At 39.9% G+C, this 27,870-nt stretch overlaps 5 protein-coding genes across 7 annotated transcripts; all 5 read left to right on the forward strand.

Moving 5' to 3' along the window:
- Positions 1-6,438: 6,438 nt before the first annotated feature.
- Positions 6,439-6,933, forward strand: LOC140861888 (uncharacterized). The gene has a single exon (XM_073264890.1). The coding sequence runs from the start codon at positions 6,439-6,441 to the stop codon at positions 6,931-6,933; it is 495 nt and encodes a 164-aa protein (XP_073120991.1).
- A 2,849-nt stretch (positions 6,934-9,782) lies between these two features.
- On the forward strand, positions 9,783-10,229 carry LOC140861889 (uncharacterized). The gene has a single exon (XM_073264891.1). The coding sequence runs from the start codon at positions 9,783-9,785 to the stop codon at positions 10,227-10,229; it is 447 nt and encodes a 148-aa protein (XP_073120992.1).
- A 6,319-nt stretch (positions 10,230-16,548) lies between these two features.
- On the forward strand, positions 16,549-19,984 carry LOC140861090 (uncharacterized). 3 transcript variants are annotated; one of them, XM_073264093.1, is made up of 9 exons: positions 16,549-16,729; positions 16,961-17,086; positions 17,785-17,865; positions 17,993-18,081; positions 18,191-18,265; positions 18,511-18,572; positions 18,654-18,731; positions 18,842-19,027; positions 19,617-19,984. In XM_073264093.1, exons 2-9 carry the CDS (start codon positions 16,964-16,966, stop codon positions 19,712-19,714), a joined length of 792 nt encoding a protein of 263 aa, XP_073120194.1. In that variant the 5' UTR covers positions 16,549-16,729; positions 16,961-16,963; the 3' UTR covers positions 19,715-19,984. The 3 variants fall into 3 exon arrangements, with proteins under 3 accessions (XP_073120194.1, XP_073120193.1, XP_073120195.1); XM_073264092.1 differs by having other exon boundaries at positions 16,552-16,729; positions 18,651-18,731; XM_073264094.1 differs by lacking the exon at positions 16,549-16,729 and adding an exon at positions 17,183-17,288 and having other exon boundaries at positions 16,959-17,086; positions 18,651-18,731.
- Positions 19,985-20,116: 132 nt separating this feature from the next.
- LOC140861089 (monooxygenase 2-like) lies at positions 20,117-23,066 on the forward strand. The gene is made up of 6 exons (XM_073264090.1): positions 20,117-20,838; positions 21,033-21,179; positions 21,304-21,384; positions 21,566-21,728; positions 21,972-22,203; positions 22,366-23,066. The coding sequence occupies exons 1-6, from the start codon at positions 20,750-20,752 to the stop codon at positions 22,902-22,904; spliced, it is 1,251 nt and encodes a 416-aa protein (XP_073120191.1). The 5' UTR covers positions 20,117-20,749; the 3' UTR covers positions 22,905-23,066.
- Positions 23,067-24,577: 1,511 nt separating this feature from the next.
- Positions 24,578-26,893, forward strand: LOC140867432 (monooxygenase 2-like). Its single transcript, XM_073272506.1, has 6 exons — positions 24,578-24,675; positions 24,786-24,932; positions 25,034-25,099; positions 25,204-25,372; positions 25,727-25,967; positions 26,225-26,893. The coding sequence occupies exons 1-6, from the start codon at positions 24,596-24,598 to the stop codon at positions 26,782-26,784; spliced, it is 1,263 nt and encodes a 420-aa protein (XP_073128607.1). The 5' UTR covers positions 24,578-24,595; the 3' UTR covers positions 26,785-26,893.
- Positions 26,894-27,870: the final 977 nt, after the last annotated feature.

Raw genomic sequence — 27,870 nt, forward strand, 5'->3', positions numbered from 1 at the left:
TGTGGTCGTGGAGGCGTTCTTCGATCCAATTTGCCCGACAGCCAGAATTCGTGGCCGCCTCTAAAGAAAGTCGTTCAATACTATGGCTCTCGTGTTACGCTAGTCGTTCACACTTTCCCTTTGCCCTGAGTGAATACTTCATATATTCCTAGTGGATAAAGGTCGATTGACAAATACATGATCAGATTTGGTATCTATTTTGCAGGTACCACGACAATGCCTTTGTCACTTCGCGTGCATTGCATATCGTAAATAAGTTGAACACTACAGCCACCTTCGATCTATTGGATGCATTTTTCGACCATCAGGTAAGAGTAATCACTTCAGAAGCATTTAACATTTTTTTTTTGTGCTAAAATCCGAAGACGTCTTGAACAGGATCAATTCGATGGCGAATCGACATGGAACGTGTCCAGAGCATAAGTCGTGGACGAAATAGTAAAGTTTGTGACCAATGAACTCGGTCCCTCCTTTCTTTCTGCGATCAAAGAGGGCTTCACGGACCCCCAAATTGATCAAGCAACAAGAGTTGCTTTCAAGGTAAAAATGTTGAGTTACATTGTTTTGTTTTGTTTTTCAAAAAGTATTTCATTTTTGCATTTGCATCGTATTGTTACATATGAGACATGTAGTGTTTGGGAGAGCTTTTAAGAAGCATTTTTCAGTTTTTCATTAACAAAATTTTAAAATTTTGTGAAATTTTGTTAACAAAAAGCAGAGAAGTGATTCCTAAAAGCTCTCTTAAACACTGCTGTCGTATCTATATCCAGTTGAAATTATCATCAGTTCAAATATAAATCAACGTGACAAAATTATATATATTTGTTTGTAGTATGGTTGCATACGAGGGGTTTACGGCACGCCTTACTTCTTCGTCAATGGATTCCCAGTAGCAGATGAAGGATCGCCACTTGGCTACGAGAAATGGAGGGAAATCATCGATCCTTTGGTTACCAATTAAAACTTTGGGCTAATTAGAATAAAATTAAGGAGTGATTGTTTACAAGCTTAAGCAAGAAAACCGGCCCGAAGCAGCCGAAATGTTTCATTCTCTGAGATAATTAATAATTAACATTAAATTGTCTTACTTTTGAGATATTGTTGATCCGTTGTTGATTATGATAATCCATAAAGGCACATTTCTGTAACATATATATTATGGGATGATTCACAACTCACAAGAATAAACTTGTACACAAATATTTTTTAAGATAAAATACTAAAAGAACATTTTTTATAACTGTCATGTAATAAAAAAATCCAGAACCATCAATTAAATCATCAAGAATACAAAACGATAAAATGTAGCGGAAACGTATGTAATACCCGTGACTAAATATTTGAAAATAATTAACAGATTATATTTAAGAAAGTTTTCACCAGTCAATATATATATATATATATAAACACACACACACACACACGCACTCACACACACACACACACACACACACACACACACATATATATATATATATATATATATATATATATATATATATATATATATGATTTTGGTATAATTATTTTTCTAGATAATTTTATTCTCGATTCAATTGTAATATAAACTTATAAATTTAACTTTTGATATGGACACGTTACTATTGAATCTTTAATTGATAAGTTAATAGTTATAAAATTATTTTTAATGAATATTAATGAGTAAATTAAAGTTACTGGTCAGTTTCTCATTTGTGCTTTCAATATTGGAATAAAAGAAATTGAAAGCTCCATTTAATTTGTTGACATCCGTTTCATGTAATCTAGTGTCTATAAATTCTTCTTGGGCAAATGACCAACTTATGTTTCAATTATTTTTCTTTTTCAGCAGCTTCCAAATCGTGTGTTAGAAATATTTTTTTTTTTGAGTTTTGTCTTTTTCACCTCATCTTTTATTCTCTTGAAATTTTAATTCTTCTATTTTTCACACACAATCATATGAACGACAACCATATCCGTATCGATTTTAAGACAAATTCCATGTCTAAAACAATAAACGATAGCAACCACTATCGAGAGCATTGAGAGGTCAATGGCCATCGAAAATAGTCACCATTCAAGCATAGACATTGAGTATTGTGTACTTGTGGATATTTAAGGATGCTTGAGGTTTATAGTTCTTAAGTTTTGTCATAAGTCGATGATCGAGGATGGTCCATGTAATCTCTACTATATGCATTCGAGGTCAATGGAAGAGGTAAGTGGGCTTTTACCTTTCTTTTGTGTGATATAAGTTTCTACATTTATATTTATTTTTGCGTGTGAGTTAAGTTTTATAACATAAATACTTATACTTTTGAAAATTCGATCGGCATGATAATATTCGTTTCACTTTGATATATATTATTTGTTAGCTATTCGTGATATTATTTGAAACAAGTTAGAATTATTTGAAAATATTTGAGATGCACTGTTAAGAGTTGATTTAGAAATGGTTAAGGAATTTCCGACGATTTGATTTGATTTGATTTGATATGGCCCTGATGCGGTGGGTTATAATAACCGTTCCTTTTGCCTCGCCCCTTAGAGGAGTAACATATAGGAGACTGATCAGTAGAACCACAAAAAATGAGATAATTAACAGTGCAATATTTGCTTCGTATTTGTTCGAATTCAGCATGCTTATTTTGTTGCGAGATTATAAAATATACATGAGTACATGTAAATATATTTTGGTGTTTATCGTGCTCAATCGGCCCCCACTTGCTGAGTGTTTTCCAAAACACTCACCCCCTTACTTTGCTCTCCAGATAAGAATGAAGATGAGTTAGATGACGAAGAACAGAATAAGTTCTGAGGTTGGTGAGGATGGATCAGTTCAAGTTGAAGAAATATTTTTACTTTAAATTTCAGTTTCGCTTCCGCATTGTTGCACTTGTGTTTTTTCTCTGTAAAAACAGTTATGGTTTATGAAATAGACTGGTTTTTGGCAAGACTTGTACTATGAGGCTTGTTGTTTCAATGTTAAATTGTTAAACAATGTCGATGTCAACTAAGCCCATTTTCGGGGCGTGACAGCGTACCTCAATACACAACAATTAGTACTTATGTGAATCCACATTGTTTGATCTTCCAAATCAATACGATTTGCCTTGAGAGTCTTTTAAATTATCTCACGCTCTCTAACTATCGATGATGTATAGTATATATAGTATGACTTTGTCGTGTGATCCGGAGACCATATCCCTTTATTTACATGTAGAAATTCTATTTAAGCTCATATTCAAATAGAAAAACACTATTGGTGGAACGGTCAAGAGAATTACATACATTATTTTGCAATAATGTATAAAGGTTGAATGATATATTTTTTTGTGTAGGTTTCATTCTTGAAAAATAATGTATGTAATTCCCTAAAACGTGCAAAATAATGTATAAAGGTTGAATGATATATTTTTTTGTGTAGGTTTCATTCTTGAAAAATAATGTATGTAATTCCCTAAAACGTTCCATCAATATTCAGTCAAGCTTTATTATTTGAAATAAATTTCTTTTTTTTAAAGTATTATTAAATTTTTGCATGCATGTTTAATTACAAATGTACTCAGACAGAAATAAAATAATTTTCTAAAAAAAATAAATCAAGGTAGCAAAAAACACTCAACATGACACCCCATGCAGTTCTACATCTATTCCTATATATTATGTAAGAGCCCCTTAGCGTGGTTTCTTGGTGTGTCCATTAATATAATACATAAATAAAAACAAAAAAAACACACAACCGCTTTCTTCCACTATCTCATTATTTTTCCTCAATTATGATTTTTTTCTTCTTTTTTTTTCCTTCTAACTATTTTTTTATTTTCTCACCAACTTTTGTATCTATTCATATATATATATATATATATATATATATATATATATATATATATATATATATTATGTAAGAGCCCCTCAGCGTGATCTCTTGGTGTGCCCATTAATATAATACATAAATAAAAACAAAAAACACACACAACCGCTTTCTTTCACTATCTCATTATTTTCCTCAATTATGATTTTTTTCTTCTTTTTTTTCCTTCTAACTATTTTTTTATTTTCTCACCAATTTTTGTATTTAATATATAATATAATAATTTTATTTGACAGTTTTATTTAAAATATAAATTTATTACAAAAACGGATTATTAGCACGCAATGTGTGCAACAAAGTGGCCAGTTGTAATTAAGCGTGATGCGTGGCCATCTCTTGAGTCTTGACCGTACCAAATATCATGATAGTTACTATTATTATTTTTTTCTAAAAAAAGTTATTGACTAATTAAAAATTTTCTAACCGAAATGGTAAATAAAAGATAAAAACATTTTTGATGAAAACCGAAATTACATAAGTTACATAAAATTTAAAATCGACCAATTTACAAAACTAAATTGCAAATTTCCCTTGTATTTTGACTAACTTGAGATTATTATATATACTAGCTATAGATTTCAAATCTAGCCATTTTTCATACATGTATATGCATGTTGGTGATATCCCGGGAAGCCAGGGGTATCAGGGTTAAGGAGAAGCAGAAGCATCAGGAATGCTAGTCAGGGCAGTGAACAGAGCTATATCGAGTCAGGGACATTAGGGATGTATAAAGGCAGACCTGGAGCTCCAAGATCCTGGGAGGACCAGGTCTTCATGACTTAGACAAAGCCCATTTCTCCAGGACATGATCCCCACGATTGCCATAATCCCAAGCCTTCCGGCTTCATCGTGTGTGACAGGTAAACGTGGGCAACTCTTGCACCCACGACCCAGATCGTGGCCAATACCCTGGAAATGCGGAGTGACTTTCTCACTCCAAGGCTTATAAATACCTTGCCTCAGATATTTGTAGAGGTATGTTCATAAAAAATTCCAAAGCACTATATTCATTTTTCTTGAAGCCCACTCTATTTCTGAGTCTGACTTAAGCATCGGAGTGGCCCCATCGGAAAACCTTCCGGCGTCCCACTAACGTTCTTTCATTTCTTTTCCTTGTGTACAGATCATCTCGATCAAGGAGGGACAAACCACACTTCATCTCTACTAGCCCGGTCAGCTCGTCAAGCCCACTATACTACCCTTGATAGCTCGGGCACTCGTTTTTATCAAACATCATCATTAGTGTCGTCTGTGGGAAACTTGTTCTATAAGACGTAGATATGGTTTCTCATGAACAAACATCACCAGAAGGCCTCCAGCAGGGCCGGAACATTATTATTCCTATGGATCAACTCGAATCATATGTTCAGATATAATACAGAAGTCGTTAGCAGCTACAAAGAACCACAATAAAAGGAAATAACAATGGAGGAAGAGGGGAATCGGGGTAATCCGCACCATAATGCCCGAACCAAAGAAGGAGAAGAAGAGGAAAGTTCTTGGATGCACTCAATCCAGCCTTCTGTGGCGGATGAGCTGCAGGAACTCAGAAAGAAAATACAAAAGTTAGAAGAAGAGGGTCCCAAAATGGCCTGGTCTGTTAAGATTCCGGGTTGCCCTTTTTCACAGGAGGTGATAGAGGAGCCCTTGCCATCCCATTATAAGTCGGCTAAAATCCGAGAATATGATGGGAGCACTGACCCAGAAGAGCACTTGGCTCGGTTTGAGAATGTGGCTATGCTACATTGCTATGGAGACAAGATCAAGTGCAAAGTCTTCTTAACCACTTTGGTGGATTCTGCCCAAAGATGGTTTGAAAAGTTGGAGCCGCAGAGCATTCGATCATTTGCAGATTTCAAGCAAGTGTTCTTGCAACACTTTAGCAGCAGCAAGAGGTATAAGAAAATGGCCTATAGCTTATTTGAAGCAAAGCAAGCAGGAGAAGAGTCTTTGAAAGCCTACATTAAAAGGTTCAATAAGACTGCTCTAGAGGTCCCGACCTGTGCCCAGGAGACTAAGATCACTGCCTTTACTCAAGGTCTTCGGGAGGGGGAATTTTCAAATCATTAGTAAAAAAAGCACCTCGGACTTTTGAAGACTTATTGGCTCGGGCCGAGAAATACATTAATATGGAGGAGGCCCAGAGGCAAAAGAAGGAGGCGACTCGAAGAGAGGGAGGTCGGGAACAGGGAAAAAGCAGAGAAAGTCAAGACCGCATGGGGCGTTTGTCCCGGTATGCACCACACAGAGTAATCCAGGACAGGGCTGTGCATGTATGCGAAGTAGGTGCTGAATCTCAGACTCTTGTCACTAGGGACAAATCTTTGAAGTATTGTGTTTTTCATCAGGAAGGCACACATGATACCAATGAATGCCGAACGCTACAGCAGAGACAGCAGCAACCTTATATCCGGGATGGCAAGCCGGTTCAAAAAAGGCCTCGGGGTCCGCCTTGGATCCAGGGGTCCCAGGCGCTGGTTCCCCCCAGAACTGGCGTTGTTTCCCGAGAGGGAGGGAAACAAGAGACAGGTCCTCGCACAGAGGATAGAAAATCAGGATAGGGACCATCTAAAGGGGTTATCAACATGATTTCTGGGGGATCTACTGACGGAGATTCAAACAGAGCCAGAAAGTTTTGGAGCCGGAGGGAAAGTTTGGGGGTGGAGGAAGAAAAGCCGGGTGCAGGGCCAGTCATCACGTTTGGACCCCGAGATCTGGAGGGGTTGAACCTGCCACATAATGACGTCTTGCTTATACAGGCCCGGATTGCTAACTACGATGTACGAAGGGTATTTGTAGACTCAGGAAGCTCGGTGAATGTCCTGAAACAGGACGCCTTCGAGCAGATGGATTTGCAGGGGTATGAGTTGAGCCCCGTAAAGACTGCCTTATACGGATTTGCTGGGCACACAGTACAGCCTCAAGGGGAAATATTACTACCCATAACCTTGGGAGCTGGAGATGTGAAGAAGACGATCATGACAAAGTTCACGCTGGTGGAAGCACCCTCCTCTTACAACGTCATCTTGGGGAGACCGACTATGAATGCCCTCAGAGCTGTGGCCTCAGCTTATCATTAGAAAATTAAATTTCCCGTGGGAGATAAGGTAGGAGAAGTCCGAGGGGATCAACCTTCTTCCCAAAAATGTTATGCCGAGACAGTTAGAGTCGATTACAAAAGGGCCAGGCAGATCGGGAAGGAGGGAGGCCAGGGGGAAGAGAAGTCTGTTCTGTGAAGGAGTCTAAAGGCGAATATGAAGAAGTGGAGCTGGTACTCGGGCAGTCTGGGAAGTTTTTCAGGATTGCCCGGAACATGGAAACAAATTTGGCCGAGTCACTGAAAAGCTGTCTCATCCGGAACAAGGACGTATTCGCCTGGGCTCAGGGCGATTTGATAGGAGTTTCATCTCATGTTGCGGAGCATAAACTTAATATCACCCCTGGATCCCGGCCTGTGATACAAAAGAAAATACATTTCGGAGCCGAGAAGGATAAAGTGATCGCGGAGCAGGTTCAAGAGCTACTACGGGCGGGGCACATCAAGGAGGTAAAATTTCCTATTTGGTTGTCCAATGTAGTACTAGTACCAATGGCCACAGGGAAGTGGCGAATGTGTGTGGATTTTTGGGACTTAAATAAAGCCTGTCCCAATGATTGTTATCCTTTACCCCGGATTGACCACTTGGTAGACTCCACATCCGGTTGTGAATTGTTGTGCTTTATGGATGCATATCAGGGCTATCATCAAATTCCTTTAGCCCGGGAAGATCAAGACAAAGTTAGCTTCATCACATCGGGAGGTACTTTTTGTTACGTGGTTATGCCGTTTGGTCTAAAAAATGCAGGGGCTACGTATCAGAGGATGATGGACAAAGTGTTCCGGGAGCAGGTGGGTCGGAACGTGGAGGTATATATGGATGATATATTGGTGAAATCTAAGACCCGAGATTGCTTTATACCCGACCTGGAAGAAACTTTTGCCACCGTTCGGCGGTACGGGATTAAGTTGAATCCAGCCAAGTGTATGTTCGGGGTGAAAAGTGGCAAATTTTTGGGGTTCATGGTGACTGAACGAGGGATAGAAGTCAACCCGGAGAAGGTAAAGCTGTTGCAGGAAATGCCTTCACCCACATCAATCAAGGAGGTACAACGGCTGACTGGGCGAATCACAGCCCTAGCCCGATTTATCGCTCGGTCAGCTCATCGTAGTTATCCCTTTTTCCAAGTGTTGCGCACAACCCAGAGGTTTGGCTGGACTGAGCAGTGCGAGCAATCCTTTCAGGAATTGAAGGAGCATCTAGCTAGCTTGCCTATCCTGGTTAAGCCAGAGCCAGAGGAAAAATTGTGGGTATATCTGTCTACTACTGAGAGGGAGGTCAGCACCATTTTGATAAAGGAGGAAAGAGGAGATCAGAGGCCCGTATACTATGTCAGTCATGCTTTGAAGGGGGCGGAGGTCAGATATGCGGAGATTGAGAAAATGGCCCTGGCTTTGGTAATAACAGCCCGGAAATTGAGACCTTATTTTTTGTCTCACCCGATAACTGTCCTTACTAATAGCCTTTTAGGGCGTATCCTGACTCATCCAGATGCCTCGGGGAGGCTTGTAAAATGGTTAGTAGAGTTGGGAGAATATGACATTGAATACCAGCCGCGTAAGGCCATTAAAGCCCAGGCCTTATCCGATTTCTTGACAGAGGTGACCACTTTTGGTCAGGAAGAGGTATGGAGAATATTTGTAGATGGAGCCAGTGATGTTGGAGGCAGTGGCATAGGAGTCATCCTGGTTTCACCCACCCAGGAGAAAATCAAAATCGTCATGACGTTGGATTTCCAGGCCTCCAATAACGAAGCCGAATATGAAGCCGTGATAGCTGGGATGCGACAGGCTCGGGAAGTCGGGGTAAGTCATATTATAATATATTCTGACTCACTATTGGTTGTCCAGCAAGTAAAGAGGACCTTCTGTACCCGAGAGGAGAAATTGATAAAATATAGTAAGGTAATTGAAGAGCTTGGGGCCAGTTTCATTACTTGGACTATAGAGCAGATACCCTGGGAAGAAAATATGGAAGCAGACGTCTTGGCTAAAAAAGCTGTAACTGGGGAAAATGGTGATAAAGAATCTCTGGTACAGAGGGAGATGGTGGCTGCTATAGAAGCCTGGGAGCCGGTCATCTGGGAAGATACATGGATGATCCCTCTGGTCAGGTATCTTACCAATGGGGATCTCCCAGCAGACAAAGGACAAGCCCGGGTCATACGAAGACAGATAGCCAGATTTGCTATCCTCGGAGGTAGGCTATACAGGCGTTCATATCAGGGTCCTTTGCTCAAATGCTTGGGGGAAGGGGAAACAGAATATGTCTTGAGAGAAGTACACGAGGGATGCTGTGGAAACCATGGAGGGTCTATGAGTCTGGCCCGAAGGGTATTGTTGGTAGGATACTGGTGGCCCACTTTGCAGGCTGATGCATCTAAGATTGCCCGGTCTTGTGAAGGCTGTCAGAGGTTTGGTAATGTGCAGCATAGCCCGGCAAGTAATTTAAATCTGGTATGGGCCTCATGCCCCTTTGATCAATGGGGTTTGGACATAGTTGGGTCTTTTCCGCAAGCCCGGGCACAGAAGAAATTCTTATTGGTAGCCGTGGATTATTTTTCTAAATGGGTGGAGGCAGAGCCTTTGGCAAAAATAACAGAAGCTGAAGTAATGAAGTTTTTGTGGAAGAACATAGTCTGCCGATTTGGGCTCCCAAGGAAGTTGGTCTCGGATAATGGCAGGCAGTTTCAGGGGCAGAAATTGGCAGACTGGTGTGCCGAGATGGACATTAAATAGACCTTCACCTCGGTAGCCTATCCTCAAAGTAATGGTCAAACGAAGGTAACCAACCGTACTATTGTTTGATCTTTACAGGCTCGGTTGCATGGAATGGGAAAAGACTGGGTAGAGGAGATTCCGAGTGTATTGTGGGCCTATCGCACCACTCCGCATACTGCCACACAAGAATCACCTTTTAGCCTGGTATATGGTTCGGAGGCTATTCTGCCAGTAGAGATTGGACAGCCTTCAGCTCGGATTAGGGCATATGATGATACAGACAAAGGAGCCCGGGCACAAGAATTGGATCTCATTGAAGAACGAAGGGAGAAAGCGGCTCACAGAATGGAAGCCTATAGAGCTCAGGTGATGAGAGTTTATAATCAAAAAGTCAAGCCTCGGAAATTCAAAGAAGGAGAATTTGTGTTGAAGAGGGTTAATCCAGCAGGGGAAGTAGGGAAGTTAGATGCTCGATGGGAGGGGCCATACAAGCTTATCAGAAGGGTCGGTGCTAATACTTGGTACCTACAAGATAGTCAGGGACGCCTCCTTAAATGACCATGGAATGCTTTGCATTTGAAGAAATATTTTGTTTTTTGATTGTAATTAATGTCTATTAATGAAGGGGTTTATTCATTCAAGAATATTTTATAAGCCCGGGAGGTTCCAGGCCCCGGTACCCATCTTAAGCCCAAGGCATATATAAGCCCTTGGCATTATAAAAGCCCGGGAGGTTCCAGGCCCCGACACCTATCTTAAGCCCAAGACATATATAAGCCATTGGCATTATATAAGCCCGGGAGGTTCCAGGCCCCGGCACCCATCTTAAGCCCAAGGCATATATAAGCCCTTGACACTATATAAGCCCGGGAGGTTCCAGACCCCGGCACCCATCTTAAAGCCCAAGGCATATATAAGCCCTTGGCATTATATAAGCCCGGGAGGTTCCAGGCCCCGGCACCCATCTTAAGCCCAAGGCATATATAAGCCCTTGGCATTATATAAGCCCGGGAGGTTCCAGGCCCCAACATTCATCTTAAGCCCAAGGCATATATAAGTCCTTGAGATTATATAAGCCCGGGAGGTTCCAGGCCCCGGTACCCATCTTAAGCCCAAGGCATATATAAGCCCTTGACATTATATAAGCCCGGGAGGTTCCAGGCCCCGGCACCCATCTTAAGCCCAAGGCATATATAAGCCCTTGGCACTATATAAGCCCGGGAGGTTCCAGGCCCCGGCACCCATCTTAAGCCCAAGGCATATATAAGCCCTTGACACTATATAAGCCCGGGAGGTTCCAGGCCCCGACACCCATCTTAAGCCCAAGGCATATATAAGCCCTTGGCACTATATAAGCCCGGGAGGTTCCAGGCCCCGGCACCCATCTTAAGCCCAAGGCATATATAAGGCCTTGGCACTATATAAGCCCGTGAGGTTCCAGGCCCCGGCACTCTTAGGCCCAAGGCATATATAAGCCCTTGGCATTATATAAGTCCGGGAGGTTCCAGGCCCTGGCACCCATCTTAAGCCCAAGGTATATATAAGCCCTTGGCACTATATAAGCCCGGGAGGTTCCAGGCCCCGGCACCCATCTTAAGCCCAAGGCATATATAAGCCCTTGACACTATATAAGCCCGGGAGGTTCCAGGCCCCGGCACCCATCTTAAGCCCAAGGCATATATAAGCCCTTGGCATTATATAAGCCCTTGGCATTATATAAGCCCGGGAGGTTCCAGGCCCCAGCACCTATCTTAAGCCCAAGACATATATAAGCCCGGGAGGTTCCAGGCCCCGACACCCATCTTAAGCCCAAGGCATATATAAGCCCTTGGCATTATATAAGCCCGGGAGGTTCCAGGCCCCGACACCCATCTTAAGCCCAATGCATATATAAGCCCTTGGCACTATATAAGCTCGGGAGGTTCCAGGCCCCGGCACCCATCTTAAGCCCAAGGCATATATAAGCCCTTAGCATTATATAAGCCCGGGAGGTTCCAGGCCCCGGCACCCATCTTAAGCCCAAGGCATATATAAGCCCTTGACACTATATAAGCCCGGGAGATTTCAGGCCCCGACACCCATCTTAAGCCCAAGGCATATATAAGCCCTTGACACTATATAAGCCCGGGAGGTTCCAGGCCCCGGCACCCATCTTAGGCCCAAGACATATATAAGCCCTTGGCATTATATAAGCCCGGGAGGTTCCAGACCCCGGCACCCATCTTACGCCCAAGGCATATATAAGCCCTTGGCACTATATAAGCCCGGGAGGTTCCAGGCCCCGGTACCCATCTTAAGCCCAAGGCATATATAAGCCCTTGGCACTATATAAGCCCGGGAGGTTCCAGGCTCCGGCACCCATCTTAAGCCCAAGGCATATATAAGCCCTTGACATTATATAAGCCCGGGAGGTTCCAGGCCCCAGCACCCATCTTAAGCCCAAAGCATATATAAACCCTTGGCACTATATAAGCCCGGGAGGTTCCAGGCCCTGGCACCCATCTTAAGCCCAAGACATATATAAGCCCTTGGAATTGTATAAGCCCGGGAGATTCCAGGCCCCGGTACCCGTCTTCAGCCCCAGGGCATCTATAAGCCCTTGGCACTATCTACTCTTTTATAAGTAAAGCATTAAACAATGGATAAAGAGAACAGACGAATTGCATTACGAATAAAGGAGTACAAGAGGAGGGGCTTCTACGGCACAATTACAAAAATTACTTCAAAATACTGGGGTTGTCAGAGGGGCCCCCGTCTTCAATTGTCGGAGCTCCTTTAGGGAGGGCAGCCTCTGCACCTTCAGTATCTTTGGCACTAGGGAGGGAGTCAATGGCCTTGTCCAAATCAGGGAAATCTTTTTGCTCAGTGGACCATAGCCCAGCCTCCTCAAACTGATCTCGGCACTTGTAAAAGCCAGTCTGGAAGAAGGCGTAGGATTTGTCCACTACAGCCTCTTGAAACTCCGCTGAGGTCAGGACAGCGGCCTTGATCTCTTCTTCAGATTTTAACCGGGTCTCCAGGGCTGACACCGCTTTTTCGGCCTTATCCTTGGCCGCTGTCACCTCTGCCTGAGCCTTGGAAGCTTCCTGTTGGGCTGCCTCCATTTGAGCCGTGACCGCCATATGACGATCTTGACTCTGTCCCGCGGTAGCCCGAGCTTGAGCAAGATCAGCCTGTGCAGATTGCACGATATTTTCAGCTCTATCTAAGGAGGACCGAAGGCTTGAAACCACTTGGTCATGAGTCTGCCTCGTCATTTGCAGCTCCTGCTCCAACTTCTTGTTCAGCTCTAAGATTGCCCAGGACCTCTCAGCCTCTACATGCGCCCGGTCTGTTTCAATCCGGCCAAACCGAATTGCATCTTCATAGCTTTCCACCAGCATATGCAGCCCCTGTAAACACAGGTGTTAAAAAGAAATGCAATGTCAGAAAATCATTCAATCCAGAAAAATTAGACTTACAGATATAATCCGGTAGGTGCCCTCGAAGTATTTGACATCAGGGCCTTGATGACAAAGATAGTGTTTCTCCGCAGGAGTTAGGAGATCTTTCAATATTCGTACTCCCCGATCGGAGGACCCTGCCTGAAATATATTCTCCCTCGCACCCAGGGGGCTACAACCCGGTGCAGCTTCATAAAATGGTGCTAGGGGTTGGAAAGAAGGAGACAGGGGAGCCACCTCTTCGGGGTCACTTAGAATGACCATGTCTGGTTCCCCCACAGCTTTTCTTTTACGGATCAGAAACAAGGAGGGTTCAGCAACAGGGGAACTAGACTCATTTTTTACCCCGGTTTCCATTAAAGGAATCATGGGCGTTACAACAAAAGACGGGGGGGGGGGGGGGGGGGCCGGCCCAGGACCAGTTGGGGAGCATAGACGCTCTTGGACCTGGCTCCCTTGTGCCCGCCGTTTCTCAGCTAGTTGAAGGACTCTGGCTTTCCTGGCCGCCTCCGCAGCTTTGGTTTCCTTTCTTTTTTGAGCAGCCGCCTTCTCAGCTGCCCGTTTCTCGGCAAAGGCCTGCTTCATTAGTCGAGATTTTTTCTTTTTCTTGGTGGCCGGTTCTGCTGCACAAAATGTGAATGAAAAGAATTGGTACATTAGAAACAGTATGGAAGAGAATCAAGTACATAATAGTAGTAAAGCATACCAGAGGCCAGGGCCGGGGCATCATACTCATCAATAATCCGGTCTACCGGATCAACTACCCGGGCACCCAACCCATAATCATTAAAGCTTTTCTCCTCCAGGAGAGGGGCTGAAGGAAACTTCTGGTTTTCCACCAGCTCTTGAGAGCAAAGATATGGTTCTTCTAGCTTATAATTCTTAGGGAGTTCGGGCTGGGGAGGAAGGGCAGTCAAGAATTCGGTGGGTCTGGTTCGGTTACTAGGTAGCTGAACATAAAAGAATCTTTCTTTCCACCCCTTCCAAGAGGAGGGGGTGTCGTCTAGGAACCGGGCATTTTGCCGGGCGTTCAAAGAGAAGGCCATCTCAGTGAAACGACATGCATAGTAATAGTGAAAAACAAGAGGGGTGATGGCCAAATTTTTTGCTTTGAAAAGGACGTAAGTGGCGGCCATCATACGAAAAGCATTTGAATGAAATTGGTTCAGGGGAACCTTGTAAAAAGCAGCAATTTTATAATAGAAAAGATGAAAAGGAAAACGAAGCCAATTCCTGAGCTGTTCCCTGAAGAAGGTATAAAACCCCTCGGGCGGCTGGTCAGCCCGGCCAAGGGACCCGGGAATAAGAATAGAATACGCAGGAGGGATGTTACCCATAACTCGAAGCTCCTATATGGATTCTGGGCGTAGGGTAGTGGTAAATTGGGAGAACCAGGGACCTTCAGGGTTTGGTTTGGGCAAAGGAAGAAGAGGGTTAGAAGCAGAAGCTTTAGCTTTGCCTTTATCCTTAGAAGTCCCAGTTTGGGCCTTCTTTGGACGAGAGGAGGAAGAGGCTAATCTCGGTTGGACACTGGAAGTGACAGGGGGTGGAGAATCATGGCGTAGGGCCGCGGACTCTACACTAGCAGAGCCACGAGCATTGGCACCAGATATAGAAGAGGCAGATTCTGACATTTTTTAGGAAGACGACAAGGTAAAAGAAGGGGACACTGAGTATAAGGTAGAGTAAAAACTTACAGAAGAAGGACGGAGCACGAACAAGGGCTGTAAGAAATAAGCTTGAAATACAGAATCGCCGGAGCCGATGAAACTTAGAAGCAGGGAAGGAATGCGTGAACAGAGAAAGTAAAAAATGAAGGAAGGGGTTTAGTATTTATAGGTGAAGAACTTACATCTAGGACGTAGATTTAAAGGTGGTCGGAGGGTAAGGATGAGCTTGGGAAGTTGAACCGGGCAGCGTAATGATCATACGGGCAGTTGAAAGGACAAGTAACGTCCACTAACACCTGCCCGTCACTTCAAATTCTAGGGCTAACGTCAGCCCTACAGCATTTAACAAAATTTCACAATTTTTTTAAAGCCCCACGGAATGGTGATACCCCGGGAAGTCAGGGGTATCAGGGCTAATAATAATCAGAAGCATCAGGGATGTTAGTCACGACAGCGAACTGGGTTCTAGCCCGACTATTTTTAGGGAGGAGTGGTGATATCCCGGGAAGCCAGGGGTATCAGGGCTAAGGAGAAGCAGAAGCATCAGGGATGTTAGTCAGGACAGCGAACAGAGTTCTAGCCCGACTATTTTTAGGGAGGAGTGGTGATATCCCGGGAAGCCAGGGGTATCAGGGCTAAGGAGAAGCAGAAGCATCAGGGATGCTCGTCAGGACAGCGAACAGGGTTCTAGCCCGACTATTTTTAGGAAGGAGTGGTGATATCCCGAGAAGTCAGGGGTATCAGGGCTAAGGAGAAGTAAAAGCATCAGGGATGCTAGTCAGGGCAGTGAACAGAGCTATACCGAGTCAGGGACGTTAGGGATGTATAAAGGCAGACCTGGAGCTCCAGGATCCTGGGAGGACCAGGTCTTCATGACTTAGACAAAGCCCATTTCTCCAGGGCATGATCCCCACGATTGCCATAATCCCAAGCCTTCCGGCTTCATCGTGTGTGACAGGTAAACGTGGGCAACTCTTGCACCCACGACCCAGATCGTGGCCAATACCCTGGAAATGCGGAGTGACTTTCTCACTCCAAGGCTTATAAATACCTTGCCTCAGGTGTTTGTAGAGGTATGTTCATCAAAAATTTCAAAGCACTATATTCATTTTTCTTGAAGCCCACTCTATTTCTGAGTCTGACTTAAGCATCGGAGTGGCCCCGCCGAAAAACCTTCCGGCGTCCCACTAACGTGCTTTCATTTCTTTCCCTTGTGTACAGATCATCTCGATCAAGGAGGGACAAACCACACTTCATCTCTACTAGCCCGGTCAACTGGTCAAGCCCACTACACTACCCTTGATAGCTCGGGCACTCGTTTTTATCAAACATCATCACATGTTTATACTTTATATCGTTACTTATATTCTCTAGTGGATATATGATATGAATATTATATATAAAACAATAGAATCTTCCCCATGAGGTATCCTAATGATTTTTTAAAAAAATAGATAATATTTCATATCATCTCGTGTCATATCTATGTGTCTATGCAATATTGACAATTTATTGCGCTGACTTTCTTGAAAATTTATTCAATTTCCCCCTTTATTTTTGTTTCCTTGATCCTAAACCTATATAAATTTTGTTCAGAATTAAAGTCCAATATTTATTTTAAATAAAGAAAAAAAAAAAAAAAAACTAACTCAAACAATGTACAACATATTGGCGTAGGGAGTTGTACGCTTATCCGACTAGTTTTATTATCCAAACACGTCCCTGAATACTCGTTCCTAAAATTGGGGATAAGTTTGGCCAAATCAACTGCCTACCGGTTTAAATGAAATGAACTAGGGCACAGATGCTGGACCGGCTTATAAATAACTGAGAAGTAAGCCGCAAATCGATCAGGGCGTAACGAAGAAACGTAGCCGGAGAAGAGGGCTTTCGCTTCGCGGACCAATTTTTACTTATCCTTTCACCGACTGAACACTAATTCAAGGTAAATTTTCAATCTTTTTGTCTTTATAACTTTATATATTTTCAAAATTTATGAATTAATCGCATCCAGATCTGCCCGAAACCAAGTTATCCCTCTTTTATGTCAATTATCGACTGATTGATCGAGGTTGTTCCTCTGTGTTATTGCTTTCCGGCTTAGGATGCTCAAGTTCAAATTTTTTTTTTTTTTTGGGATAAAAATTGAATTTTGCTGCTTTTGAGTTCTGTGTAGAGCATGGATCGTTACCATAAGGTGGAGAAGCCGAGGATGGAAACACCGATTGATGAGAACGAAATTAGGATTACGAGTCAAGGCAGGATGCGAAGCTACATCACTTATGCAATGAGTTTGCTTCAGGTGTGTTTGTATTTGCGGGCATATATGCGTTGAAATTTTGTTTAGCATTTTGATTTCAGGTGTATGTATGTATATGATGTTGTGGTTACAAAACAGGGGGCGGAGCCTTCCCCAAGTCTGAAGGGGGAAGTTTTGAAATACAATTTTGCTGGGGCGTAAACTGAAATTGTTTATAATTTCTACAAATTTAAAATTTTCCAAGGTAAATTAATTTTGAAATCTCACCGACCTTAAATGAGTCTCCTTAGAAAGTTTTCTATGGTTATCTGGTAATTTCTTCTATTTTATTGGCATTGCTTATTTTATCTTTAATTTGATCACCACATTTCTGGCCTTCTGGGTCAAGTTCTTGAGTTCTTCTGCTGTTTTTAGTTTTGATTTACATTTATTGGGTTATTCCATAAGTAAATTTGGTTACATACGATGTAGCTGATTCACTTGAGATGTCTGTCCATTTTTTGGTTACGATGTAGCTGATTCACTTGAAATGTCTGTCCAGTTTTTGGGACTTGTTTCTGCTAATACTTGGTTTGCATGGGTCGCGAATATCGTAGTAAGATTTGAAAATATGATCTTACAAAATGTCCTATAACTTGGCACTTTCAGCTTTGCCCTTTTAAAGAATAGCCCAGTATGAAGTATGTACCATTTCCCGGGAGTTATTTGTTTCTCTTAATTTATCATGCTATATATGACAGGAAAAGGAGTCAGATGAAATAGTGTTCAAAGCAATGGGAAGAGCCATTAACAAAACTGTGACGATTGTGGAATTGATCAAGGTAGTGACTTTTTCTTTTGTTTTTTTGAAAGGAGTAGTGACTTTTTCTTTAAAACAAAAATATTTGTATCTTTTGAATATTGAGTTATTCCAAAAGATGTATGATTTTACTCTTTTTTATAATTCAGAGGAGAATTGTTGGACTTAACCAAATTACATCAATTCAATCCACTGATATAACTGACACATGGGAACCCCTGGAGGAAGGTCTCCAAATGTAAGTGTGCTCAAAAAGAACATAGAAATTAGGATGTTTAAATTTATGAATTTAGATAATTTTTCATCGGAATTAGCATGATTGTAACATTGTTTGCTTTTTGTAATAGTCTGGAAACCACGAGGAAAGTTTCGATGATCACTATTACTCTTTCAAAAAGAGATTTGGATAAGACTAATATCGGGTGAGTTATTTTAGATTCTCTATATTTGTAAAATTGCTTGGTCTGCTTGCTCTAAAACTAACGAAACTCGCTATTAGTCGTGCTTTGTAAATCTCAATTCTTTTGTCAAGTGTAAGGGAAAGCACATTTTTTACTCCCCCAAAAGTATTGATATCATAGATTTTCCCTTTATATAATGTTTCTATTTTGTTCTTGAAGTAGAAGTACAGACCATTCTTTGTAATTCGGGCCATTATTTGCTTTAGGTACCAACCTCCCATACCAGCTGACCAGGTGAAGGTGTCTACGGAGGTCGACTATGATGGAGGTGGGTATCATGGTTTCTGATTTATGTACTTGTTCCTCTTAACCTGAGCTTAGGAATATCTGTGTTTTAATTGCATAGAAGGGTCACCTCCTACCCGAGGAAGAGGAAGATTTGGTAGGGGAAGGGGAAGGGGAAGGGGAAGGGCCAGGGGCCGATCAGGTATAAAGTTGATTTACATTTTTTGTTGGAGTTAATATGTAACTTTATGTTGAAAGTTTGAGCTTAATCATGCTTATGTTTATTCTGCATATATGCTATTGCAATTGCAGGGAATGATTTTCCAACATATGAGTACGATGATGGAGGCTATGAGCAGAATCGTGGGTATGCCAGGGGTAATTGGAGAGGTCGAGGTAGAGTTCGCAATTTCCGTGGCCGTGGTAGGGGAGGTTACAATGGTTTCCAGGTGGATAATCAATATGATGCTGGAGGCTACAATCAAGAGGTCCCTCGAGGTATTACACGGATTCTGGTTGATTTTTTTCCATAAACTGCTGAATTGTTATTTCTGAAGCGGTGTGAATTAGGGTTATGTAGATGTAGATGAGGCCTCTATTTATTTATTCGAGTTCTCTGATATTGTCATGTTCCCCTTTTTCAATCAAAATTACATGGGAATATAAGAAAATTGTAAATAGTACAGCCTTCTTAAGGAAAGTCATCCAAGAAACTTGTGGTTAAACGGTGTGAGGTTCTACCGACTCTGTTTCCATGTGTTATTGTTTCAACATCTTGGATTCCACTCGGGCACAAACAAGAGGTGTTGGAGACGTTGATATGCTTGTATTCATTAATTTCGAAAGAACAATAATATGTTTTGTTGTGTGCTAGAGTCTGGATCTTGAAGCACTATGAATTATCCTGACCACTTATAGTTTAGCTGACACGAAGGTCCTAAATTTGCGACGGGGCCTCGGATGCGAGACCCAATTGTAACAAAACATCCCGTCTCCAACTCAAAGAACAAAAAAAGAAAAAAACGCAGTATGAATTATGTTTAAGCTGCTCTATTTTGGTCACTCACTGTGCCTACTTTTGCTGCAGGCCGTGGCCAGGGAAGGGGTCCACGTGGTAGGGGTCGGGGATTCAGATCTAACAGACCGTTCCATGCTTCTGACGCTGCGGCTGCTGTGGGTGCTTAGCTTAGTTTAACCTTGGCGGCGCTGTGAGAAGGATATGATGTTCATTGTTCGACTGGTTGACGGATGTTTGCTCTGCTCCATATTTATCGTTATTATTTTTGTTAGTTTTAACTATAGGATGTTCTATGTGATCACTAACTAAGGCCATTAACCTTTCCAGATCTTCTGTTTCAGTTGGTGTTTCATTTCCTGTTTTACGGAAATATATGTGACACGTGTACCAACATAAATTAAAATATAATGTGACACGCTTGTCTTTCATTTGTGATATCGAACGTAAAATGACACACTTGTAGAAAAGATCATCCCGGCCTCTTTCTTGCTTATTAATTTATTTTGCTTTCATAGTTTTTGAAGTTAATTTTAATGTAGTTTCGTTGCTGTGGAACATACTTTTCTTTAATTTGTACGTATGAAAAAACTTGCTTAAAATTTATTTTTTGATTAAGTCTTTTTGTTTTGTTCTTGTTTTGTTTTTGTGTTTTTGGAGTTCTCCTAATGCATGTTCTATAATCGCTGCCTGAACAACCTGTTCAGCTTCTACTGCTTTACAAATCAGGAAAATTGATAATTGCACGTTGTAATAGCGGATTTATGCCATTTTACAAGTGAGTTAATGAATTATGTGTGGGGTGCAACAAAAAAATCTCTTTTTTAAAAAAAAATTAAAAATGTAAACTATTGTCTATCACTTTTATACCAAAATATGAAAGTATTGTCTATCACTTTTATACCAAAATATGAAATAAATAACGATATGTTCATGAAAACTATTGGTTATTCTATTTTCATGAGGTGGGAATATCGGGTCATGACGTTAAAGTGTAGCCGCCACTGAATAAAAAATTTAATACTGTTTCTGTGGCCGCCTGGAATTCACAAGTTTTCCTTGTATCCCAAGTTTGAATATTTGGACTTGTAAGTTAATGACGGCCGATCTACCTTATCAATAGGAGTTCGTGCCTGATTTGTTCACCAAATGCAGGAATATAGTTCTATAAATTATGTGTTGAAATCTCTCCTCCGGGGACAAGAATGCAAGAAATGGACACAGAAATATGTGAAGACATTGTTGTAGTGGGTGCTGGCATATCTGGTTTGGCTACGGCTTTGGCACTTCACAGGTATGTCTCGGAATTGACTTTGCATATTTTGCAGCTTGAGATTCAACTAATTTTTGTTCGAAACACAAATACCTTAACAGTGTACATGGACTCTTAAAACTAAAAAAATTTCTTTTGTAGGCTAGAGCTTATAGTGTTAAGGGAACCAAACAGTTGAGTTGCATGGAGTACATAACATATATATTCATTTGTAGGTTGGGAATTCGGAGCCTGGTATTAGAATCATCCGATAAATTGAGAATCACTGGGTTTGCCCTTACACTGTGGGCCAATGCCTGGAAGGCTCTTGACGCACTAGGCATCGGGGACCTGGTTCGAGAAACATCTCTACAAATGCAAGGGTATGGGAAAAAAGAATTTTTGATACACTGATTGAAACCTTTTTGTTATTCATGACTTATATGCTTATTTGTATGATGAAATGTTTGCATCAGTTCTGAAAGTTGCTTCCAATTCTTGGTGCAGATTTCTGCATGTCTCTTCAGATGAAAGCCCGTTTATTTCTGAGCAATCCCCATCCCAACCCAACAAGGCAGAAGTGAAATTGTGAGATGTGAATTTGATTTATTTTCGACGAATGAAACTTAAATTCATCGAAGTATTTGAATGAATGTATAAATCACCCTACTCGTCCAGCACTGCAATTATCATGAGAAATTTGCGAAAAAGGGGGCTTAAGCTTATTTCATTTTCTGACTATCATATGTATGTGCATGTTGTATGCCAGTAATTTCGAAACCCGTTGCGTGAAAAGAAAAGACTTGTTGGAAACTTTGGAGAGGGAGCTGCCCCAGGGAACTATCAGATATTCTTCAAAACTTGTATCAATCGAAGAATCAGGAAAAATTAAATTGGTGCATCTTGCGGATGGCTCAGTTGTCAAAACCAAAGTGAGTTTTTTATCATATAACACAACTTTTATTTTATTGCAGTATTTTTTTTTTTTTTTTGAAAATAAACATTTGATTCCATTTATAACAAGCTAGCAAGTCCATATGTACAATATCTTTCTAGAACAAGGGGATGGAATCAATATACTCTAAATCCTCTGACTATTCAGAGCCTTTGTTGCTAAAAAATGTGCCACTTGATTAGTTGTGCACGTAATGGTGACTTACATGTAAAACACTCAGGTTCTGATTGGGTGTGATGGTGCGAACTCATTGGTGGCCAAGTGGTTGGGGCTCCAGAATCCAGTCTATTCGGGTCGATCCGTAATTCGAGGCTTTGTTAATTATCCAGATGGCCATGGCTTCCAGCCCAAGTTCCATGCATTCTTTGGAGGAGGAATTCGTTATGGTTTTATTCCCTGCGACGAAAAGAACGTATATTGGTTTTGCACTTTCACTCCATCTTTCTTCCATTGTAAGCCTTTTGTTACTCCATTGAATCCAGTTTGATTAATTTTAAATATATAAGTATAATATCATGTAATTTTTTCTTTAAAATTCATATGCTGGATTGTTTTATTGCATTTAAATTGTTTCCGAACATCGGACTACACATTTGATCTATTTGGGTTAACAGACGATGTAAAGGAGCAAGATCCCTTGAAAATGAAGCAATTTGTGTTGGCCAATATCCAGAAAGCACCAGTACGAGTCTCACAAATTGTGGAGAGAACTGAACCAGAATGCATAATTTATTCTTCTTTAAAACTGAGATTGCCATGGAACATTCTGACCGGAAATTTGGGGAAAAACAACGTTTGTGTAGTCGGGGACGCCCTTCATCCCATGACACCAGATATCGGTCAAGGGGGATGCTCTGCTTTAGAAGACAGCATCATTCTTGCGCGATGCATCGGTGATGTTTTATGGAACGCGAAAGGAAATGTGGATGAATACACCGAGATGGAAAAGGGCGTAGAAAGGTACGTGAGAGAGAGGAGATGGAGAAGTTTCGGTCTTATTAGTGCAGCGTATTTGGTTGGTATGATACAAGAGAGTGAGGGGAGAGTGATGAGCTTTTTGAGGAACAAGTTTTTGAGACAATACGCGGTCCAGCTTACATTGAGAATTGCTGACTTTGATTGTGGGGTGCTACTGCCTCGTTTTTCAAGTTGAATTTGGGATTCTTTTTTATCAACTAGCTGTGGCATGTGTGCATGGCGCACATATATGGTCGTGTATTAATTAATTTAACCACGATGGGTTGGTTTTGGTCAGCATCTGAGTCATTTCCTCATCAAAGCGTTTGTTATATCAAATAATATTCATTAACTTATTTACCGATTAATAATTACCAAAATACGACTAGATTAGGAAATGGATTTGGAACAAAACAACGTTTGTGTTGGTGGGGACACTGAAGCCTTTCAGTGTAATATATCCTTTGACGCCGGCTATAAGTCAGGGTTGATGCCCAGCTTTAGTAGAAAAATGTATAATAATGCTGAATACATTGTCCATGACAGCAAACAAGAATATATAAGAAAAAAAGGAAGAAGACGAAGAAGCAAGAAACGGCATGATTCTTTGCATAATTAAGACACTCTCTGCATGCTTGAATCATGCATGATTCAAGGTTTCTTTATTCATCTTTCATTCCCATCCACTCTCAAAACCATATTTTCCAGCAAGATAACACATTTAAGAATAGAACATGTAAACGCTTCTAAGATTATATTCCAGAAGATGATCAACCTAATGTCTTAATCAAACCTCATGTTATAATATTGACTGAAGATTTCGCCTAAAATCACACACTGAAATCGAATACTATTTCTAGCTAGTTTAACCATGTGTAGATCAATATTTTTGAAGCTATTTTTTATTTCTTCTATTTCAAGTCCAGATCGAACAACAAACATGCAATTAATTGGCAAAATTAAAAGCAAGAAATTTGTGTAAACATTAATCAATAAACATAAAATAAATCAAAATATCAATCAATCCAAAACATGAGCAAAAATCAATAGTTTGACTCTATCAAGTAGGGGTGAGCATTCGGTTAATTTGTTCAAAAACCGAACTGAATTAACCGAATTATTTTTGGGCTAATTAAACCGAACCGAATTTATGTTAAAACCGATTTAACCGAACCGAATTAAAATCGGTTAATTCGGTCGGTCACCGAATTAACCGATTTTTCACAAAATAAATTAAAAAATACAAAATTTTATAAAATTAATGATTAATGATTGAAATATGGTATTTTTATAATAATAAAACACATTAAGCTTAAAAAAATTAAAATAACAAAAATTAAGTACAATATTAATATAAACACATTAAAAATATATTATAAATTATATGTAAAGTCTAATAAAAAAATTCAAAATTTAATTATTTATAATTCTGCTAACCGAATTAACCGATTTTTTTAAAAAAAACCGATTACCAAACCGAATTAACCTATTTAACCAAAATTTCGTAACACTAAAACCGAATTAATCGAACCGAATTTTCGAATTCATTCGGTTCGATCGGTTAATTAGATTTAACCGAAATAAGATAATTTTGAAATCAAAATTTTGAATTCATGACTAATAAGATAAGTGAAAAAGAATAAGAAAATCTCAGGCGATGATACGTGAATCTTGCTTGTGTCGTTGGCTTCTTCTCTCTCCCAAACTCTAGCCGTAGTCCCAAAAAATTAGCAAAAGTTCTCCCAAGTTAGGCCGTGGTTTTCTTCCTTAATTAGGACCCAAGAGTGAAGTCTATAAATTAAGTTATTTTCGAGTCCACTTCTTCAACTCCATTTCTCTTTTTTTTTTTTAAAAAAAAAGGAGGAATTTGGAACAAGTTTGAAAGAAATGGACGAAGAGATATATGAAGATATTGTAATCGTGGGCGCTGGAATATCTGGTTTGACTACAGCTTTGGGACTGCACAGGTAGCGATCGATCGATCAAATATGTTTATATATCATGAGTCATTAATTAATTAATTATTGTCCGAAAGATTTCTCCGGCCCATGTGGTTTAATTTGTTTATGTGTTTAAGGTTGGGGTTGAGAAGTCTTGTTTTGGAATCATCAGAGTGCTTAAAATTCACTGGATATGCGCTAACCACGTGGCCCAATGCCTGGCGAGCACTTGATGCAGTTGGCGTCGGAGATTTGCTAAGGAAAAACTCCATTCTAACTCAAGGGCATGTCATCACAATTAAACTCTCTTCCTATTTCGCATTGCCAACAAATTATAATTATTTTTTTTTCAATTACTTAAGACATAGAGTTAATGACGTTGCAGATTTAAGGTTGTCTCTTCGGGCTCCATTCCGCTCGGTGCGGAGCAATCCCATGATCTTTTATTATTGTGAGCTAGCTGCATGCTTCATTTCTCGTCTTAGTTTCGGTCATTAATTAATTCGATATAATAATATATATGTGTTACGTTCAAATTTCATGGATTACGTACAGCAATTTTGAAAGCCGTTGTATCAAAAGGAAAGATTTGTTGGAAACCTTGGAGAGCCAACTGCCTCATGGAACTATCAGATATTCTTCTAAAGCTGTTTCTATCGAAGAAACTCAAACGGGCAACTTTAAATTGTTGCATCTTGCCGACGGTTCGCTTGTCAAAACTAAGGTACGTAAATCCAAGATAGATACTAGCTAGAATATATATATATATATATATATATTATAATAATTTTATTTTTTTTAAAAAAAAATCACCTAAATAATTCCTGAGTTAATTTCACTGTTCGATCGATATATCCACCTCTAGCAATATAATTATTGGTTTCAGAAGGTATATTTTTTTTAAGGGTGCGTTTGGATTATTTTGCTCCAATCAATTGATTCTCAAGTCAAAACCACCTTTCGTTCGAATTAATTAAATTCATCCATATATCTAAATTAATTAATGTACCTAAATGAATTTAGGATATTAATTTATATATATAAGTTCATATATAAACTAATTAAGTATTATTGTAAGGTATTGATCGGATGTGATGGAGGGAATTCGATGGTTGCGAAGTGGCTGGGGCTTGATGATCCAGTTAGTACAGGGCGATCAGCCATTAGAGGCCTTGCTAATTATAATAATCCTGATCATGGCCACGGGTTCGACCCCAAGTTTCATGTCTACTCAACTTTGTGTGTGCATTTTGGTTTTGTTCCTTGTGATGAAAATAGCCTATATTGGTTCTGCAACTTCAGCCCCTCCTTCCATCGATGTAAGGCCCATTATTATATATATATATATATTCACCATGTTCGACGATTTAAATTACCATATTTTTGCTAGCTTAATTTTAATTTCATATGTTGCATTAAATGTATATATATGGACATGCATGCTTGAAAATAAGACAAGCAATATGAGCATATAAAGATTTAGCACATGATTGCCACATGACAAATATTCATTCTTTCAACTCGGTGATGAGCTTTTACATTTACATTCCGTTGTTTTTCTATCATTTTCTGACAGACAACGAGGAAAACCAAGATCCCTTGAGCATGATAAAATTTGTGGGGAGCCAACTCCGCGATGCACCGCCAAACATATCAAACATCGTGGAAAGAACTGAGCTACACTGCATCTGCTACACACCTTTAAGATTAAAATTCCCATGGAATGTTTTGTTAGGAAGAAATTTCGTGAAGAACAACGTTTGTGTGGTCGGTGACGCCTTTCATCCCATGACACCGGCTATAGGTCAAGGCGGAGGTTCGTCTTTAGAAGACAGCATCGTTCTTGCACGATGCCTTGGGAAAGCTCTTGCAACATCAAATTTCGAACAAGAATACGACGACGAATACATCAGAGTTGAGAAGGGTCTACGGATGTATGTGAAGGAGAGGAGATGGAGAATTTTGAGCCTCCTAACTGCCGCATATATTGTTGGTTTTGTACAACATTCTGGTAATAAGGTTATCAGCTTCTTGAGGAAGCGGTTTTTGAGCAAGAATCTTGTTAAAATTACGGCTAGGATGGGAGACTTTGACTGTGGGGATTTAAGTACCATTCCACAGAAGATGAGAATTTGAACCCTCGGCTCCTAGTTTGTCTATCGGATCAATACACTATCAAATTAAATTAATAAAGGATGATGATGCATGTACATCGAGGTTTACAAGTTGTTTACATATTAATGAATGGAATGAATGATATATGGAAAAATTTGTTCGATGCAACTGATCATTTAAGATTGATATATGTAGTAGTATCGAGTATGGAAAAATATTTGCAATGGTATTTTTGTACCTTGAAGCTTTTTTGGATTCTAGAATGATGTTGAGTTTATATTGAATAATTATATTTAACTTGCACTTATGTTTTTGTTTTTGTATTTGTTTTTTTTGTTTCTGTTTTTGAGAAGAGACTTATGTTTTTGTTGGAACTTGCTTTTCAAATAAATTTACCAAACATATATATACTCATTGGAAATTTTAAAAATAATCTCTCAATTTAATATATTTAGGTTCGTATATGCATTTTCACACAAATAAGAAAGTTATTGGAAAAGTAAATTTGATAAATAAATTTCAATTGTACCCTTATTATATTAATCTTTTGATAGGTTATAAATCACGATTAAAAAAATATTTGGTTTTTATTGTCAAAACTAATGACATTGTATGTAGATATACATATATGTTGAAATTAATTGCATACACTATCATTGTAAAATCTGATTGCTAAAAACACTTATAAAAAATAAAAAAAAAATGATATATAAACTCCAATGCTTTCAAATCTTGAATTAAATTTAATCTATACTGAATACAATCTCATAGATCTTTAACCATACAAAGCATCGTACCCATTTCTTTTCTATTATTTTTCAAAAAAAAAAATCACTGTTATTCTATTCATTAGCTATGCAATTGTCAATTATAATTTTAACAAATGTACATTAAAATATCTATTTTATGATTTCTACCCATTTATAAATACTAATAAACTTATTCTACCTAGCCATCTGTAAATGCTGCTGTACAAAAGATACAATAATTACTTCAATCTTCAAAACTACGTCGTTTGTTTAGATATTTAATTAGTATAGTTCTATTTTGAAAAATAAGTAGTTTAAATTATTTACATATTTATTCTATTTAATTTCCATTTTGGAC

The sequence above is a fragment of the Henckelia pumila genome, chromosome 4, assembly GCF_033568475.1.
Source record: "Henckelia pumila isolate YLH828 chromosome 4, ASM3356847v2, whole genome shotgun sequence".
NCBI classification, from domain to species: domain Eukaryota; kingdom Viridiplantae; phylum Streptophyta; class Magnoliopsida; order Lamiales; family Gesneriaceae; genus Henckelia; species Henckelia pumila.